Raw genomic sequence first — 14,605 nt, 5'->3', positions numbered from 1 at the left:
TTATGAAAAGAAATTCATAAAAAATGGAAAATAAAAAAACACACATAATGTTTTGAATCCGAGACCTCTTTGTTAATTTCAAACATAATGAACCACCACTTCTAGTTAAACTTTTTAATCATTTGACCAAATTTTTTAAATTTATACCCTTATAAAAAAAATTCGTAAACATTAGAAAGTAAATAAACCTATAATAATTTGAACCTAGGATCTCTTTGTTAAATTTAAACAACATACACCACTAGTTTTAGTTAAACTTCTTGATACAACAACAACAACAAAGCCTTTTCCCATTAAGTGGGGTCGGCTATATGAATCCTAGAACACCATTGCACTCGGTTTTGTGTCACGTCTTCCGTTAGATCCAAGTACTCTAAGTCTTTCCTTAGAGTCTCTTCTTTGAATGTGTACAACTTAAGAAGTAGCTGCATCAAGTCTTCATGATTAGAAGATGGCGGTTGTTGTCATTAGTTCTCATTAGGTACAAATAGTTGCTAACAAGAGTCTCTTAGTAGCGGCACATATCAAAAGCAAATCTCACAAAACCTGGCTATGATAAACCCAGTGAGACAAATCCATAGTCTAAGGAGAAAACTAAGTTAATGTAGGATCTCGATATTGTTTCACATCTCCAAGATGATCATTAACATACAAAAGGGTATGACCAACCCAAAGTAGATGTCTCGTCAAAACTTCGTCAGATTACCAAAAATCCTGTTAGGAAAAGTGCTCCTAATTGTAGGGATATAGTATATTAAGATCATGTGAGTATTCATTAGGATACTCCCCCTGAGTTTGACAAAACTCCCCAAGAGAATACCGGTGATGCAAATCTAAAAGTTTATAGAATCCAATTTCATGAACAACCTTCTAAAAGGTTGACTTCGGCAGTGATTTTGTGAAAAGGTAGGAAACATTCCTGGGATTGGATATGCTTGACTTCAATCTTCTGAACTTGTTATTGCTGATGAATGAAGAACTTCATAGCAATAAGTTTGGCATTGTCTTCTTTGATGTATCATTTCTTTAATTTGTCAATACAAGCATCGTTGTCTTCATGAATCATTGTTGGAACGTCAATGATAGAAAAGCCACATGAGTTTCTTTTGTGATCAATCACGTCCCTCAACCAAAAATATTTGCGCGATGCTTCAGGTAGGGCTAGAACACGAATGTTATTTGAAGACGTACCAATCAACTCTTGTTTGATTGATCTCGAGATATTGTAGCATCTTCAACAGTACAGACATAACCAGTTTAAGAAAACACCTTGTGTTGGTCAAGTGCATTGAGCCAAGTACAATAAAGTGCTGATTGCACTTAAGTATGGAACTATAGGTTCCAATATCCCTTTATCCTCGTATGTAGAACAAAATAGGTCTCATTTTGCATTTAGAGCTCGAACAACCATGTGAGTACTCAAAAGCTTCGCTTTATCCTCATTAAAGCAGCGTAACACATTTTAGGTGTCGTTCAATTGGTGGACTTGTATACCAAAGAATGCTTTACTCCTTGCAATTGGTCGAAGACAAAACTATCTCATCCATCAAACACCCCCTTTAATAATTTTATGAAAATCATAACTAAATTTCGGATTTGTTTTCAGTAGTCTAAACTACTAGTAGTCCAACTTTTTATCCATTAGATTGATAAGTTAAAAAAATAGTATTTCATCAATTCAATCATGACTGTACATTTCTGAACTACTAATTGGTTCGGACTATTGCTGTAAAATTGTTGAATACCACTAGAACTTTATAAACGTTTTAATAGTTCACTCTAATTAACCGCATTTATTATTAATGGGCCTAATCTCAAACTTTTACAAGCATGGGCCAAACCATCAACACTATTACTTTCATGACCCGACCCGAATCGTCCCGACCACCCACCGCATAAACCAAAGACGCTATGTCAAAATTACAATCCCAACCCTCCCCCTTCCCCTCTCTCCTTCTCTCTCTGCTCGTCGTCCCTGCAAGCAAAACTCTCGGTGGAGAAATGGGGGCTGGGCGCGAAGTCCAAAGCTCGCTGGACGGGCTGAGAGACAAGAACGTGATGCAGCTGAAGAAGCTCAACACTGCCCTCTTCCCAGTTCGCTACAACGACAAGTACTACGCCGATGCCCTCGCTTCCGGCGATTTCACCAAGCTAGGTTAAGCTTCGATTCTGGGTCTTCCTTATTTTTGCATAATATATCTGGGTTTTGTTTAATCTTGCATCATGTTTTACGGCTTTTGTTTAATTTTGCATAAAATTTTTTGGGTTTTGTCTAATTTTGCACAACATTTTCTGGGTTTGCTTATTTTGTGTTACTAGTGTAGATTTTGTGCAAATTCCCTGAAATGTCTTGTGGTTCCTGCTTATTTTGTAAAATGTTTGATGGGATATAAAATTTGAGCTTCTAATTAAGTTCTAATTACTGTTGTCTTTGTGTATTTCGAGGTTTCTGTTCGTTCTGCGTATTTCATAGTCTTTCTTGTTGTTTGTTTGCTTCGGGTCATCCGAAATGGAATTTGTTTATGGGTCGTGCTGGGAAATATTGGGCTTTAGCTCATTGCATTTGGAAATGCTGGGTTTGGTCACTTGGATTTGGATACACTTTTGAAGAATGTCGACAACACAAATGTACAAGTAAATTGGGGATGAAAACTTATTGGTATGTCATGGATTTGGGTAGTTTTAGTTCTGATAGTAATGATTGGTTCGATTGTTATGTGTTTTAAGTCAATTTTTCTCCTTTTTGGTGTTCCAAAAAAAAAAAAAAAAAAAAAAAAACGAGAGTAACTACATATTTTTAAAGATAAATGACGATGTTCTGGTGCAGCATCAGTGAGGTACTTAAATGATTAGCTATCCCCTGGATTTTTATCGGTTCTTCAACAACAAAATTAGATGTCTTCTTTGATGAGTTATGTTCTATTAGGCATGCAAAGAGGGTCATTATGAATGGAGAAGTGGGTGGGACAGTGGCTTGGGCATTTTTGAAGGTATCCTGTTATGAATTGTACGTGCTGAATGCTCGTGAGAGGACCAAATTGAGACTATTATTTAACAAGCTTATTCGCTGAGCCATCAAAGTCCATTTCTTATGATTTCTAGATGAATCTGCATATATTGTCTAAAACTAGATTGATAATCGTATGTAAACACGATTACAAACTTATTGTGTAGGTATACCCTTGATTTATCATCCTTTGGATTTTTTTTCCTTCTTTAGCACTCGTGTCTATGCTGGAGTTGACTACTTGCCAAAGTGACAAACAGTATGAAAGTTTAAATTTTAATTCCTGCTATTATTTGTATACAGCATATTTCAGTGATATATGCGTTGGTGCAATTGCATGCCGGCTTGAGAAAAAGGAAAATGGAGCTGTCCGCGTGTACATCATGACATTGGGAGTTTTAGCACCATACCGTGGACTAGGCATTGGTAAGCAAGCAATGTTCTTCATATTATAACTTTGGTGTGGCATTGTGGTCGAAATACATGATCCATGCTTTGATTAAGTTTGCCTTCTGAATACAAACTTGAGTTGTCAAGAAGTCTCCTGCTTTGTGGTGGTTCTGTTGACTGGTAAATATTGGCTTAATCTGGATATTTGCAACTGTGCAAATTTTCTGATCTAAGTTCTGGGATTTTTGCAGGTAAAAAACTGTTGAACCATTCTCTTGATCTGTGCGCCAAGCAAAATATTTCCGAAATTTACTTGCATGTTCAGACAAACAATGAGGACGCCATAAACTTCTATAAGAAATTTGGGTTCGAAATCACGGAAACCATCCAGAATTATTACACGAACATTACCCCTCCAGACTGCTATGTGCTCACCAAGTATATTACTCAGACAAAGAAATAACATGTCCAAGCTATCAAATGGGGTGCTGTTCAATTAAATTTTGGTCTGTTTTATTTCTCAATTATGCTGGATATTGTCTAGTTGTTAAGAGTTATAAAAAGGTCGTACCCAGTGCACAAGGCTCCTGCTTTACGCAGGGTCTGGGAGAGGTGAATGTCGGCTAGCCTTACCCTCATTTATGGAGAGGCTGCTCCCAAGTCTCGAACTCGAGACCTACCGCTCATGGGCGAAAGCACTTGCCATCGCACCAAGTGCGACCTCTTAGTTGTTAAGAGTTATAAACTAGCTAAAATTTATTGGAAGCTGAGTTATGTGATGGTTCATATGCGATGTTTCCGGTGAAATGATTGTTGGTTTTTTATTGGATTAGCTTATGATCATATGGAAAATTTTATAATTTCGAGGCCAAGTAAGGGTTTCCGGCACGTTAACAAAACCCTTTCTGGCTTTTCTTTATGAAGTGTGTTGATATTTTGGAAATGCAATTCTGTAAGCAGGCAGCATGCATACAGGGATGAATGGACATCACTCTTTTGATGATTTATTTTCTGCTTTGTTCTCTTTATTTTTGCACTCGGTATTGCAGATGGAAGAAACGGAAACTGAATGAATAACGTAAAATCTCTTCGGTTACAATGTATTACTGTGAATCATCTGAAGTTCCTTTATTCCTTCAACTATTTCTCAAGAGTTGGGGCAGACCAGACGTACGAGAAGGAAAGATACATGCTGCTTCCGGACTTTACAATACTTGATATACGAACTACATCATATTAGACATTACAACAACTTTGCTTATTTTTCCATATGTACAAATTGGAAGGTTGGCAGTGCGTGAGCAAATGTCTCTGTTAGAGTGATCGTCGATCGATAGCTGCCTTGAATGTTCAATAAGCCAAACCACCGGCAAAAGCATCTCCGTCGTGAAGTACACTCTCTGTCAGCCAATAACCATCCCATGACCCTCCAACCCTCTGCCAACAAGAAGCTACAGATCAATACAGGTATAACTATGGTTCCCATAGTTCAATCGTATAAAACGCATATAAGGCTACCGACTATACAGTTCCATATTACGCTTTACAGACCGTGCCTGCCGTGAAGCACTGCAGACGGCAGACATTATTTTTCGGTTAGATACAGCAACCAGTGGATTCCTATACTTTTTCCGTTTTGGCGGGGTGTGAAATCCGGTATTCAGAATATGTCCGTAGGTTTTACAACACAACTTATATGCATGTTTTGTTGCCTCGTAAATATGACATGTTCATCATTCATCTATTCCCCTTAAGAAACTATGCAAAGCGAAAACATCTTCACTAACCTGAACCATTGTGAATTGAAATATTTCTTCTTCCTCCGGCCGACATCCTCGTATCCAAACCCGCTGCTTGAATAGGTTCTAGTTCCCAGTCGCAATTCATTCAACAAAGACATCGAATTAGAAACGCAATTAAACGTGTAACAACACCAGAGGACTCGGGTCTAGTATGGCAACTCTAAGTTAGCTCAAAGTTACATCACATATAAGTTAGTTAGTGGAATCAATCAACGTACTCATACCTCCTCCACATATAAACTGCTCAACATCTTCCTCTCTTTATGACCTAACAACACTCTATATGTTGAATGGTGAAAAATTCGCCTAAATCGTTCAAACTGCACACATAGCGAATCACCCAACCAAGAGAAAACCATTAGCTACAAATATCAGTAGGGGGAGTAATTTCCGCAGATTTTTCCTTCCCATGCACACCCCTGTTTACCTGGACTTTGGAATGAATAAATCCAAGGAGAACTAGGCGACAAGAATTAACAGGGTTATGCAGAAGGAGAAAAAAGGCGTGCGGAAATCATTTGATAAATACAGCTTGCACCAACCTGCCCCAAATCAAAGAATGGCCCGAAATAGGTGGACCTCTCAAAAGGATCAAACCCAGCAAACTATGAACACAATAAACCAGGAAACAAAACATTAAGAATCCAAAGCCAACCCATTTCTTCGTGTCAAAAATAAATCCAACCCAAAAAAGTAGAAGAAATTGAGAAAGTTTACCCTGTACATGACCTCGATGCCATAATCCGGGCGGGGTTGATCGTTGTACTTGAGGGCATCCAGCTGATGCTGAACAGCTTCTTCTGCGCTAAACTAGAACACAAGTCAACAAATTATATCACATAAGCAGAGAGAGGAACTTCAACGAATGAAATCATTTAGTTTTCCATACGATCAGATGATTACATTTAATCTGGGGCCAAAGGGCCTCTTCTTCCGGGATTCCAGCCTGCAAATTCCAAGATCGTCATCAGCTATGTATCAATCAATAGGAGTGAGAGATATATATATATATATATATATATAGAGAGAGAGAGAGAGAGAGAGAGAGCGAACCAATCGGCTGAGAGGAAATCAGGAACATCAGCAGCGCAAGCTCTGAATCGAGAGCTTGGAGATTTGGTTTTGGAAAGGAGAAACAGAGAGTGCGGAGATGACAGGGAGGAGCAAAACGACATGCTTTAAGCCGAGATAGATACTCTCTCTATCTCTCTCTCTCTCTCTCTCTCAAGTCTAATCTCTACAGTAGTAATGAGAATGGTGGAAATTTGGGAAAGCGGAGAGAGGATGGAGACTCCAATGGAGAGGGCGAAAATTCAGTGTTTGAGGATGAGGATGTTGGATGTTGGATGTTCGTAACCGCTGATTTGATGTCCACCGTTGGATTGACCAAAATACTTTTAAATTTGACAAATTAAAGCAAAATTCCAGATTTAAAAAAAAAAATGTTTGCTGGCGTATCCGTTATTTGTCTTCATACCATATGTCCGATTGTCTTCTGCTGACTACCCATCTTTCTTAAGTTCACAAGCAACAGAAGAAAAAAGGGAACTCTCTTCACCTCTAGAGAGAGAGAGAGAGAGAGAGATAGAGAGATGAGTCTGAAGAAAAAACCCAAGGCAGTAATAGTGGGAGGGAGCATAGCAGGGGTATCATGCGCCCATACGCTCGTATTAACAGGGTGGAACGTTTTGGTGGTGGAGAAATCATGTGCTCCCCCAACTGGAAGCCAAACTGGGGCAGGACTTGGCCTTGACCCTCTCTCTCTCAGACTCATCCAGTCATGGATTCAAGACCCTGAGCTTCTTCACCAGACCACTCTGCCCTTTACAATTGATCAGGTACAAAACACAATTCCTCATTTCTATTTTGTTGGTCTGTGATTAGAATGCTGCTGATGCGTATGCAAAAGTAACTCGTAAATTTTTTTTAAAAAAATGTATACACATGTTAATCTGTGATTTGTTAGTTTTATGACAAGCTCGAAAATTTTTGTTGCTAGAATGATGCCATAGATGGTGAGAAAAAGGTGAAATGGACACTAACTAGAGATGAGGAGTTGAACTGTAGAGCAGGACATTGGGGTGACCTACATGCTCTTCTATACAATGCACTTCCACCAAACCTATTTCTTTGGGGTCACCGTTTCCTATCTTTCTCCATTTCTAGTGACAAGTCTTCAGTTATAGTGAAGGCTTCATCCCATGAAACCAATGAAGGCATTGAAATCATCGGTGATTTGCTCATTGCAGCGGATGGATGTCTCTCTTCGATCCGCCAAAGTTTTGTTCCTGACCATAAACTGAGGTTTGTTACTGTCAAGTGTCAACCATTTTCATGAAAGCTTTCATATTTTGAGCTTGTAGTGTGTAGTGATCTTTTGATATTGTCTGTGCTGCTTTAGGTATTCGGGTTATTGCGCATGGAGAGGGGTGCTTGATTTTGCAGGAAATGAGAATTCAGAAACCATAATCGGCATCCGAAAGGAATACCCTGAGCTTGGAAAATGCTTGTACTTTGGCTTAGGTTCTGGGACTCACACTGTGCTGTATGAGCTTCCGAACCGAAGGCTGAATTGGATTTGGTATGTCCATCAACCCGAACCTGATCTGAAGCCTAACTCGATGACCATGAAGGCGAGCAGCGACATGATCCAGAGTATGCACAAAGAAGCAGAGAAAATGTGGCTTCCGGAGTTTGTGAGAGTGATCAGAGAAACAAAAGAGCCCTTCATCAATCCTATATATGACAGCGACCCCTTGGAAAAAATCTACTGGGACATTGTGGTACTAGTTGGAGATGCAGCACACCCCACAACTCCTCATGCCTTAAGAAGCACGAACATGTCGGTGCTAGATGCTGCGGTGTTAGGTCAATGCTTGAAGAAGTGGGGAGCAGAAGATTTGCAATTTGCTCTTGAAGAATATCAATCAATTCGATTACCAGTCGTGCGTAAACAAGTCTTGCACGCAAGGCGAATGGGTCGGATTAAACAAGGCCTTGTTCTTCCTGATCGCCAGCTTTTCAACCCCGAGACCGCTAACCCAGAAGAGTGTCACGAGCTTCAGCAGAAACTCATGCCCTTTTTCACCGATGTTCCATCCATACTACTTTAATTCAAATGTTATGCACCGGATAATCGTCAAGACAGATCGTCCTGATTCCGATTCCGTTGCTCTGTAGCCAATAAAGCATGATATCCGTTCTGAGTATTGTTCGATCTTTGTATATGCACGTATTAAAGTTTGAACCTGAAACTATTTGAACACAATATTGAGCATTCGAAACAAAGCTGTATAGAAACCGACCCTAATCGATGCATACAAAGATCATTCTGTTATTCGTTCAAAACTAAGATAAAATTGTTTACCACCATGAATGAGGAAATGCCTAACTCATTCTCCCACAACTCACTCCCAACAGATTAAATACAGCCTAAGATTGATACAATAGGGCAAGATGGTATCTCCACGGCAGTTTTAACATTCCTATCACTAATGATGAAAAGAACAAATTACAGAATTCATTTGCGCATGCACGTAACACTGTCGTAATGTGATGCCAAGTTTTACCGAGCAACGGAATCATCATTTTGAAGGCCATGTTGCTTGAGCTGACATTATGATTCCCACGATGACTCCGAACAATCCAAGTGCGCTGCCAAAGATCTCAATCACAAGGATCTTCACAAAAAGTGAGGAGTTTTGGGCATCAGACAATGCACAGCTGCTTCCAATAATTCCCACACATAACCTGTCACAAAATCACAACAAAATCATCATATTGTATAGTCATAAAAAATTTTCAAAACTCCATATACAGGAACGTGATAGAGAAGGATAAAGATATTAACCCGCAGACAAGGTTGGCAAAGCCCACGATAATCCCAGAGGCAAAGATTGCATATCCAGCTCTAAGAGACTCGGGCGCATATATCTTTGACGTTGGAACACTCTCCAACTTTGTTTGTAGAATAATTGCAACAATAACACCATATATAGCAACAGCTTCACAAAAAATAACACTGCAACAGAAAATGCATCCATTCCAAGTCAGTCCCAAATCGGATCATCTTAATGTCACACTTCAAAATTTACAACCAGCAGTGCTACATTAAAGTAGAGAAATTCAAGGTCCATCGTTAACAATAAGCAAATTTCCTACATTTGTGTTAAGAAACAGGTTTTACGAGGGTTTAAATAAATAGCATAATTCTCCATCCATCAATCAATTAACACAGCTAGTTTTAAGAATTTCCGTTCACAAAAGATAAAACTGAGACAACCAATGCATCCAGTCCAAGTCAGTCGTGAAAGATCATCATCTTGATCTCACACTAAGTAATTCACAATCAGCAGAGTTACGTTAAAGTTCAAATATTCAAGGTGCATCGTTGAGACAAGCAAAAATCCCACATTGGTGTTAACTGTTAAGAAACAGTTTTGGGCGTGTTCGAATAGATAGCACAATGCTCCATCCATCAATCAATTAAACAAGATAGTTATTAGTGCATTTGCAAATAAAAACACGACCCAATTTTCAATTAAGATTTTTAATCAACTATCGATTTCAATTACTGGGATGCTACTCCAGACCATCGAGATAATCCCAATTGTCTGGGATTCACATTTACTATAAGTTTGCTATATTACTCCAAATCTAATAGCAAAAGCTAAAATTTAACGAAAATGCATGCAAAATTGCAGTAAATTCCGGAAATTTCATCACCTAATGAGATTCTTAGAAGTGATTCGAGGAGCCTTGATTGCTGCACCGATCAAACTGCTCCCAGTTATATAAATCCCCCTAATTTCCATCCAACAATATTCATCATCAGTAATTAATCCAAAGATTAGAACTTTAATTAAGAAATGGAGAGGAAACAAGGAAAAGGGAAAAACCAGGCGGCGCCGAGGACAGAAACGCCGATGGCGACGGCGATGCCGATAGCGGAGAAAGTGTAGGGAGAGATCTGGACGAGGGCGCGTGCCCAGGAGCTCGAGTAACCCACAGCTACTGCTGCACCTGACATTTTTAGAAACCCTAATCGTAGACGTGAAATTGTGGGGGAAGATTTGGGGAGGGGAGGAGAGGGTGTCTGATCTGATTCGTGTGATGTGATGAGATGTGGAGGACGGAGATTGCTGCTTGACACGTGCTCGATGAGTGCGTGTTTTCTGCCAGCCGCTTATCTTTGGGCTGTATTTTTGGGTGTCTGGTCTGCTAGCTGAATGGGACTTACTTACCATTCCATTAGGATTCTCTCCATTCTTTTTTTGTCTTATTTCCTCTTTTTCTATTTGAATAGTTATAATTAAGTCACGTTAATATTTTATGTTAACTTGTTTATATAAAAAGGACAAAATGAAAAGTGTGAGAGGAGTGGAGGAAATGGGATGGAAATAGAGGAGGAAAGAATCCTAGACCCTTACCAACATGAATGTAAATCTTGAAAGTTTTGATAGGATGAGTCATCCATATTTCATTGGGTAGAAGACAAGTTGAAAACTAAGAAGTGGGAACCAAGTAAAAAGAGAAATAGAAAATAAAAACGTTGTTCAAACAAACAAAATCAATACATTTACTGACAAATTTCAATAGAGATGAGACTTCCTATAGCATGATTAGTTTTATGTGTTTAAATAGCAGTACTTAACAAAAACTCAGGTTGAGTTAAGCATACTCAAGCTCGAAGTGATGACTTCCACTGCATTTAGGTGTCAATCTATCGCTAATTTATGTCCCTCCCCTTGCCCTATATCTTAAGCTAAAGGGTAGTCATAGACCACTTAAAACATAAGTGAGAATTGAGATTTTGCATTTGCACTTTGGAGCACAATTATAGGAGTGTTAAGGTTTATATGGAGTTTTGTTGAGTTTTTAATTAAATTCATACACTTTCGCGGATTTAGTAGGCTTTTACTAACTATTATAAACTCTATAAAATTTTGTAGACTTTTATAAATAGACTTTTAGGGTAAAAACGAGTAAAATGAATGACTTATGCATAACTCTAAAGAGATAAAAAAAAAATTAAACTTTGTGGATTTTCATGGAATTTTTATCATTTGTTGTAAATATCTTTTTTTTTTTTGAGTTTTTATTATTGAAGTAGTGATCATGACCATGACAAAGTAGTCTTATCAAGTGATAGTGTGACTATGATGGTGGTGGAAGTGTCGCGTGGTGATTTTGGCAAGATGGTAGTAGTAAAAATGGTGTCTTTGGTGGCGGTAATAATATTAGGGGTGGTGATTGTGTGAGTGTCGGGGTGGTGGAAGAGTAAGGATGGGGGTGGTGATGATGGTTGTGACATGGTGGTAGAAGTGGTGATAGTGACAACCATAACGTTACGCTGGGTGGTGGATTATCATTAGAGAATTGAGAAAAAAGTGAAATCCACCAAAATTTTGGGGAGAGATTGGATTTGCTAGGACAAAAAACTTACTATAAAGCCACTAAAAGTTTATCAAAATCCATAACTTTTTAAAATCATTTAAAGTACCTAATTTTGGATACACCTGCATTTTTGTACTCACAAAGTGTCATAATTGAATACCACAAGATTTTCATGTACTTTTTAGAAGTCATAAAAAGTCTATATTCAATACAGGCTAACTTTTGTTAAGTCAAGTCTAAATAAATCATTTTGGTGAACATTAATACAAGTTTACTTAATGACAAACTATTAATTTTTAAACATGAATGACAAATTAATCATTAGTTAGGGAATGAAATCTCTCTCAAGAACAAATAGCTGCAAGGTTTAGCAGAAAACGAAAAGAAACTATACAGCATAAGAGTTTTCTATATATGCTAAGGTAACCCCAATCTAGTAACCCTGTAAATCAATGGGGAAACAATTTCAAACGAACAGATCGTAGAAAACATAAGAATAATTTAATGGATCATGAGATTTTCATTTTCCTCAATATAGAAGAATTAGTTTTTCTGGTGCCTGTAAACATGGACACCCTTTCTCTTACTTACTACAAGGAACACACGTAACACAAAACCAACCAATAAATAATAGTACTCATCGTTATCAAACATCCCAATTTCTGTAATCTTACATCCTAACAATATGGCCGAGCTTATCACATTCATCTGCAAACGAACCGTGGTGAGCACGAAGCCTGTCCAAGCCGGAAAAACCTACCCCCTATCCGTTCTTGACCGCCACATGGAAGTGAACCACCTTAGGATGGTGTTGTACTATCCATCAACTGGATTGCCAACAAAGCCTGGTGAAATCACAACGAAGCTCAGAGAGTCCCTCGCGGTAACGCTTACTAATTATCCGATAATCACAGGCCGGTTGCAGAAGAATGACAAAGAGCAGTGGATGATAAAGTGCAATGATGCGGGCGTGAGAATGATTGAGGCTAAGGCCAGAGGGAGTTTGGAGGAGTGGTTAAGAAATGTGGATAGGGAGAAGGAGCTTATGCTTGTTTATTGGGAGGAAATGTACCATAAGCCTTATTTTTGGTCTACATTTTATGTTCAGGTAATCATGTTAGTACTCCTCTGCAATTGAGAATAGCTTCTCTATCTCCGTTTGTACACAATTGTGTGTATTTCTCTTTCAGCATGTAGATTAATCACGTGATGAAATAGATACGTAGTTGTGTACAATTGATTATACTTAAGATTTTCTTCTTGTAACAGAAAAATATTCTCTTAGTAAATAGTTCGACATGCTGTGTAGTCTAATTGAACATTAGTAGGATCGGTTTCTTGCTACATAGTGTTTAGATTGATAGTCGGACAATATATCATTTTCTTCGTAATAACATGTAGAAGCGTTGTCTCTTTTTCGTGTGTTTTCTTGTGTGCAGCTTACTGAATTTGAGGATGGTGGACTAGCAATTGGGCTAAGTTGCACTCATCTCCTTGCAGATCAAACTTGTGCAACCATGTTCATCAAAGCTTGGGCCAACACAACACTCTTCAGCAAAATGATGCACCCTCCATTTTTTTACCCGTTGCCTCAGCGGAGGCCGGGAAACAGAAAGCTGAACCAAAAGCCCTACACTGCCTTGATCAACCACTACAAAACCTCCATCAGCAAGTCAATTCACATCGTAGATGCAAAACACACGACTGTTACTCTCGTTTTTTCGGACGACATGGTTCGGGCTTGCATTGCCATGGCCCAGCCCATTGATGGAACTGACAAATCAAGCCCAACACCGTTTGAGGCCCTTTCTGGGCTCTTTTGGGTTTGTATTAGCAAGGTAAAAGGAGTGAGAAATGGGCTTGTTGACATGTCTATACGCATGGATATGAGAAAAGTTTTGGGGTTAGATAAAGGCTTCTTTGGAAATTGCATGGTTTATAATAAGGTTCATCTAGAGGGTTTCCAAGAAGATAATTTGTCACAAGCTGCAAGTTCTATAGGTGAAGTAGTGGCAAAAATGGACCGTGAGGGAATCATGGATTTGATCGAGTGGCTTGTATGTAAGGATGATCGATCTCAGTCCTTCATGAACGGTTGTGATCTCATCTGTGCTAGCCTAGAGGGCGTAGACCTATTCTCGATTATTTTTGAAGATGTGATAGTACCAATTCGTGTGTCGTGTTATGTTGAGCCGGTGTCCGGATTAGGGCAAGTTTTGATCCTTCCGGCGAAGCCAGGCGATGGTGAGCTAAGTAGGGTGGTAATGGTTACGCTTCCACGTGATGAGGCCATAAAAATGTGTGAACACGATCTTATTTTACGCCTCTCACCGACCATCTTGATGGATGTGAATAAACCCTAGCTGGGTTTAGTACAAGGGTCGCACTGTTTCCCAATAAACATTGACAATTGCTAGTCTTTAAGTAGAATCCCAATACATAATGTCGCTAAAATGATAATCCATGGTCATAATTTGATTTAGTAGTCAGTACAATTTATCTGAGTGTCAAATAATACACATTTATGACAAACCGTTCAACTTTTTATTTTTTTATGTTTTTATTTATTTTTTAAAATTTTGTAGGCCGTATTTCGTATACACTAAAAACAACTGAAGTATAATACATACCACGAGACTATATTTCAGATACACCCAAAAATTCCTCTCCATAAGATGCTTATGATCGTAAAGATTGTGACAAGCAGTATAAAGCAGTATAAGTTAACCCATGAAAATGACACATTTCATGCTGCTACTAAATTAGTGCAATTGGAATATATTGTTTTACCTGCTCCTCACAATTAATTAAAGGATAGCCGTAGCATGGAAAGCATGCAATATTTTATCAAATCCGCCCACCAATTTCGTTATTTTTCTTGTAACATATTGTGTAATTTCTCCTTAGAATATATACCACCTCACAATTCATCGTTCTATTCCACATTTCCACAGCATGACGTGTTATATATTTCTACCACAGCAGGCTACATGCAATGTATTTGTAAATT

The 14,605-nt window shown here is 38.6% G+C and overlaps 5 protein-coding genes across 6 annotated transcripts; 3 read left to right on the top strand and 2 right to left on the bottom strand.

The window, feature by feature from the left end:
* The first annotated feature begins 1,916 nt into the window (after nt 1-1,916).
* Nucleotides 1,917-4,257, top strand: LOC103454309 (uncharacterized). Its single transcript, XM_017322458.3, has 3 exons — nt 1,917-2,155; nt 3,311-3,433; nt 3,649-4,257. Exons 1-3 carry the CDS (start codon nt 2,002-2,004, stop codon nt 3,858-3,860), a joined length of 489 nt encoding a protein of 162 aa, XP_017177947.1. The 5' UTR covers nt 1,917-2,001; the 3' UTR covers nt 3,861-4,257.
* A 243-nt stretch (nt 4,258-4,500) lies between these two features.
* Nucleotides 4,501-6,673, bottom strand: LOC103454307 (uncharacterized). Of its 2 annotated transcripts, XM_008393911.4 has the most exons (7): nt 6,253-6,673; nt 6,103-6,145; nt 5,917-6,009; nt 5,742-5,804; nt 5,424-5,519; nt 5,185-5,262; nt 4,501-4,834 (listed from the first exon to the last, which is right to left on the bottom strand). In XM_008393911.4, exons 1-7 carry the CDS (start codon nt 6,372-6,374, stop codon nt 4,748-4,750), a joined length of 582 nt encoding a protein of 193 aa, XP_008392133.3. In that variant the 5' UTR covers nt 6,375-6,673; the 3' UTR covers nt 4,501-4,747. The 2 variants fall into 2 exon arrangements, with proteins under 2 accessions (XP_008392133.3, XP_070683009.1); XM_070826908.1 differs by lacking the exons at nt 5,424-5,519; nt 5,742-5,804 and having other exon boundaries at nt 5,917-6,004; nt 6,253-6,548.
* A 118-nt stretch (nt 6,674-6,791) lies between these two features.
* Nucleotides 6,792-8,467, top strand: LOC103454306 (uncharacterized). The gene is made up of 3 exons (XM_008393910.4): nt 6,792-7,037; nt 7,199-7,503; nt 7,601-8,467. Exons 1-3 carry the CDS (start codon nt 6,792-6,794, stop codon nt 8,310-8,312), a joined length of 1,263 nt encoding a protein of 420 aa, XP_008392132.3. The 3' UTR covers nt 8,313-8,467.
* Nucleotides 8,468-8,469: 2 nt separating this feature from the next.
* On the bottom strand, nt 8,470-10,664 carry LOC103454305 (V-type proton ATPase subunit c''1). Its single transcript, XM_008393909.4, has 4 exons — nt 10,098-10,664; nt 9,925-10,002; nt 9,050-9,220; nt 8,470-8,949 (listed from the first exon to the last, which is right to left on the bottom strand). The coding sequence occupies exons 1-4, from the start codon at nt 10,226-10,228 to the stop codon at nt 8,784-8,786; spliced, it is 546 nt and encodes a 181-aa protein (XP_008392131.1). The 5' UTR covers nt 10,229-10,664; the 3' UTR covers nt 8,470-8,783.
* Nucleotides 10,665-12,265: 1,601 nt separating this feature from the next.
* LOC103454304 (protein ECERIFERUM 26-like) lies at nt 12,266-14,127 on the top strand. The gene is made up of 2 exons (XM_008393908.3): nt 12,266-12,703; nt 13,035-14,127. The coding sequence occupies exons 1-2, from the start codon at nt 12,281-12,283 to the stop codon at nt 13,956-13,958; spliced, it is 1,347 nt and encodes a 448-aa protein (XP_008392130.1). The 5' UTR covers nt 12,266-12,280; the 3' UTR covers nt 13,959-14,127.
* The last annotated feature ends 478 nt before the right edge of the window (nt 14,128-14,605 follow it).

This window comes from Malus domestica, chromosome 08 (genome assembly GCF_042453785.1).
Source record: "Malus domestica chromosome 08, GDT2T_hap1".
Taxonomy (NCBI): Eukaryota; Viridiplantae; Streptophyta; class Magnoliopsida; order Rosales; family Rosaceae; genus Malus; species Malus domestica.
This window is presented reverse-complemented; position numbering and strand designations above follow the sequence as displayed.

Bases quoted from the DNA above. Each gene is read 5' to 3' on its own strand.
- LOC103454306 (XM_008393910.4), top strand. From the start codon at position 6,792: ATGAGTCTGAAGAAAAAACCCAAGGCAGTAATAGTGGGAGGGAGCATA. The intron at 7,038-7,198 runs GTACAAAACACA...TTTTGTTGCTAG, and splicing joins TGCCCTTTACAATTGATCAG to AATGATGCCATAGATGGTGA. The intron at 7,504-7,600 runs GTTTGTTACTGT...GTGCTGCTTTAG, and splicing joins GTTCCTGACCATAAACTGAG to GTATTCGGGTTATTGCGCAT.
- LOC103454304 (XM_008393908.3), top strand. From the start codon at position 12,281: ATGGCCGAGCTTATCACATTCATCTGCAAACGAACCGTGGTGAGCACG. The intron at 12,704-13,034 runs GTAATCATGTTA...TCTTGTGTGCAG, and splicing joins GGTCTACATTTTATGTTCAG to CTTACTGAATTTGAGGATGG.
- LOC103454307 (XM_008393911.4), bottom strand. From the start codon at position 6,374: ATGTCGTTTTGCTCCTCCCTGTCATCTCCGCACTCTCTGTTTCTCCTT. The intron at 5,805-5,916 runs GTAAACTTTCTC...TTGTGTTCATAG, and splicing joins GCATCGAGGTCATGTACAGG to TTTGCTGGGTTTGATCCTTT. The intron at 5,520-5,741 runs GTTGGTGCAAGC...CTATGTGTGCAG, and splicing joins CATTCTTTGATTTGGGGCAG to TTTGAACGATTTAGGCGAAT.
- LOC103454305 (XM_008393909.4), bottom strand. From the start codon at position 10,228: ATGTCAGGTGCAGCAGTAGCTGTGGGTTACTCGAGCTCCTGGGCACGC. The intron at 10,003-10,097 runs GTTTTTCCCTTT...GATGGAAATTAG, and splicing joins TCTGTCCTCGGCGCCGCCTG to GGGGATTTATATAACTGGGA. The intron at 8,950-9,049 runs GTTAATATCTTT...ATTTTGTGACAG, and splicing joins TTTGCCAACCTTGTCTGCGG to GTTATGTGTGGGAATTATTG.
- LOC103454309 (XM_017322458.3), top strand. From the start codon at position 2,002: ATGGGGGCTGGGCGCGAAGTCCAAAGCTCGCTGGACGGGCTGAGAGAC. The intron at 2,156-3,310 runs GTTAAGCTTCGA...ATTTGTATACAG, and splicing joins CGGCGATTTCACCAAGCTAG to CATATTTCAGTGATATATGC. The intron at 3,434-3,648 runs GTAAGCAAGCAA...GGATTTTTGCAG, and splicing joins ATACCGTGGACTAGGCATTG to GTAAAAAACTGTTGAACCAT.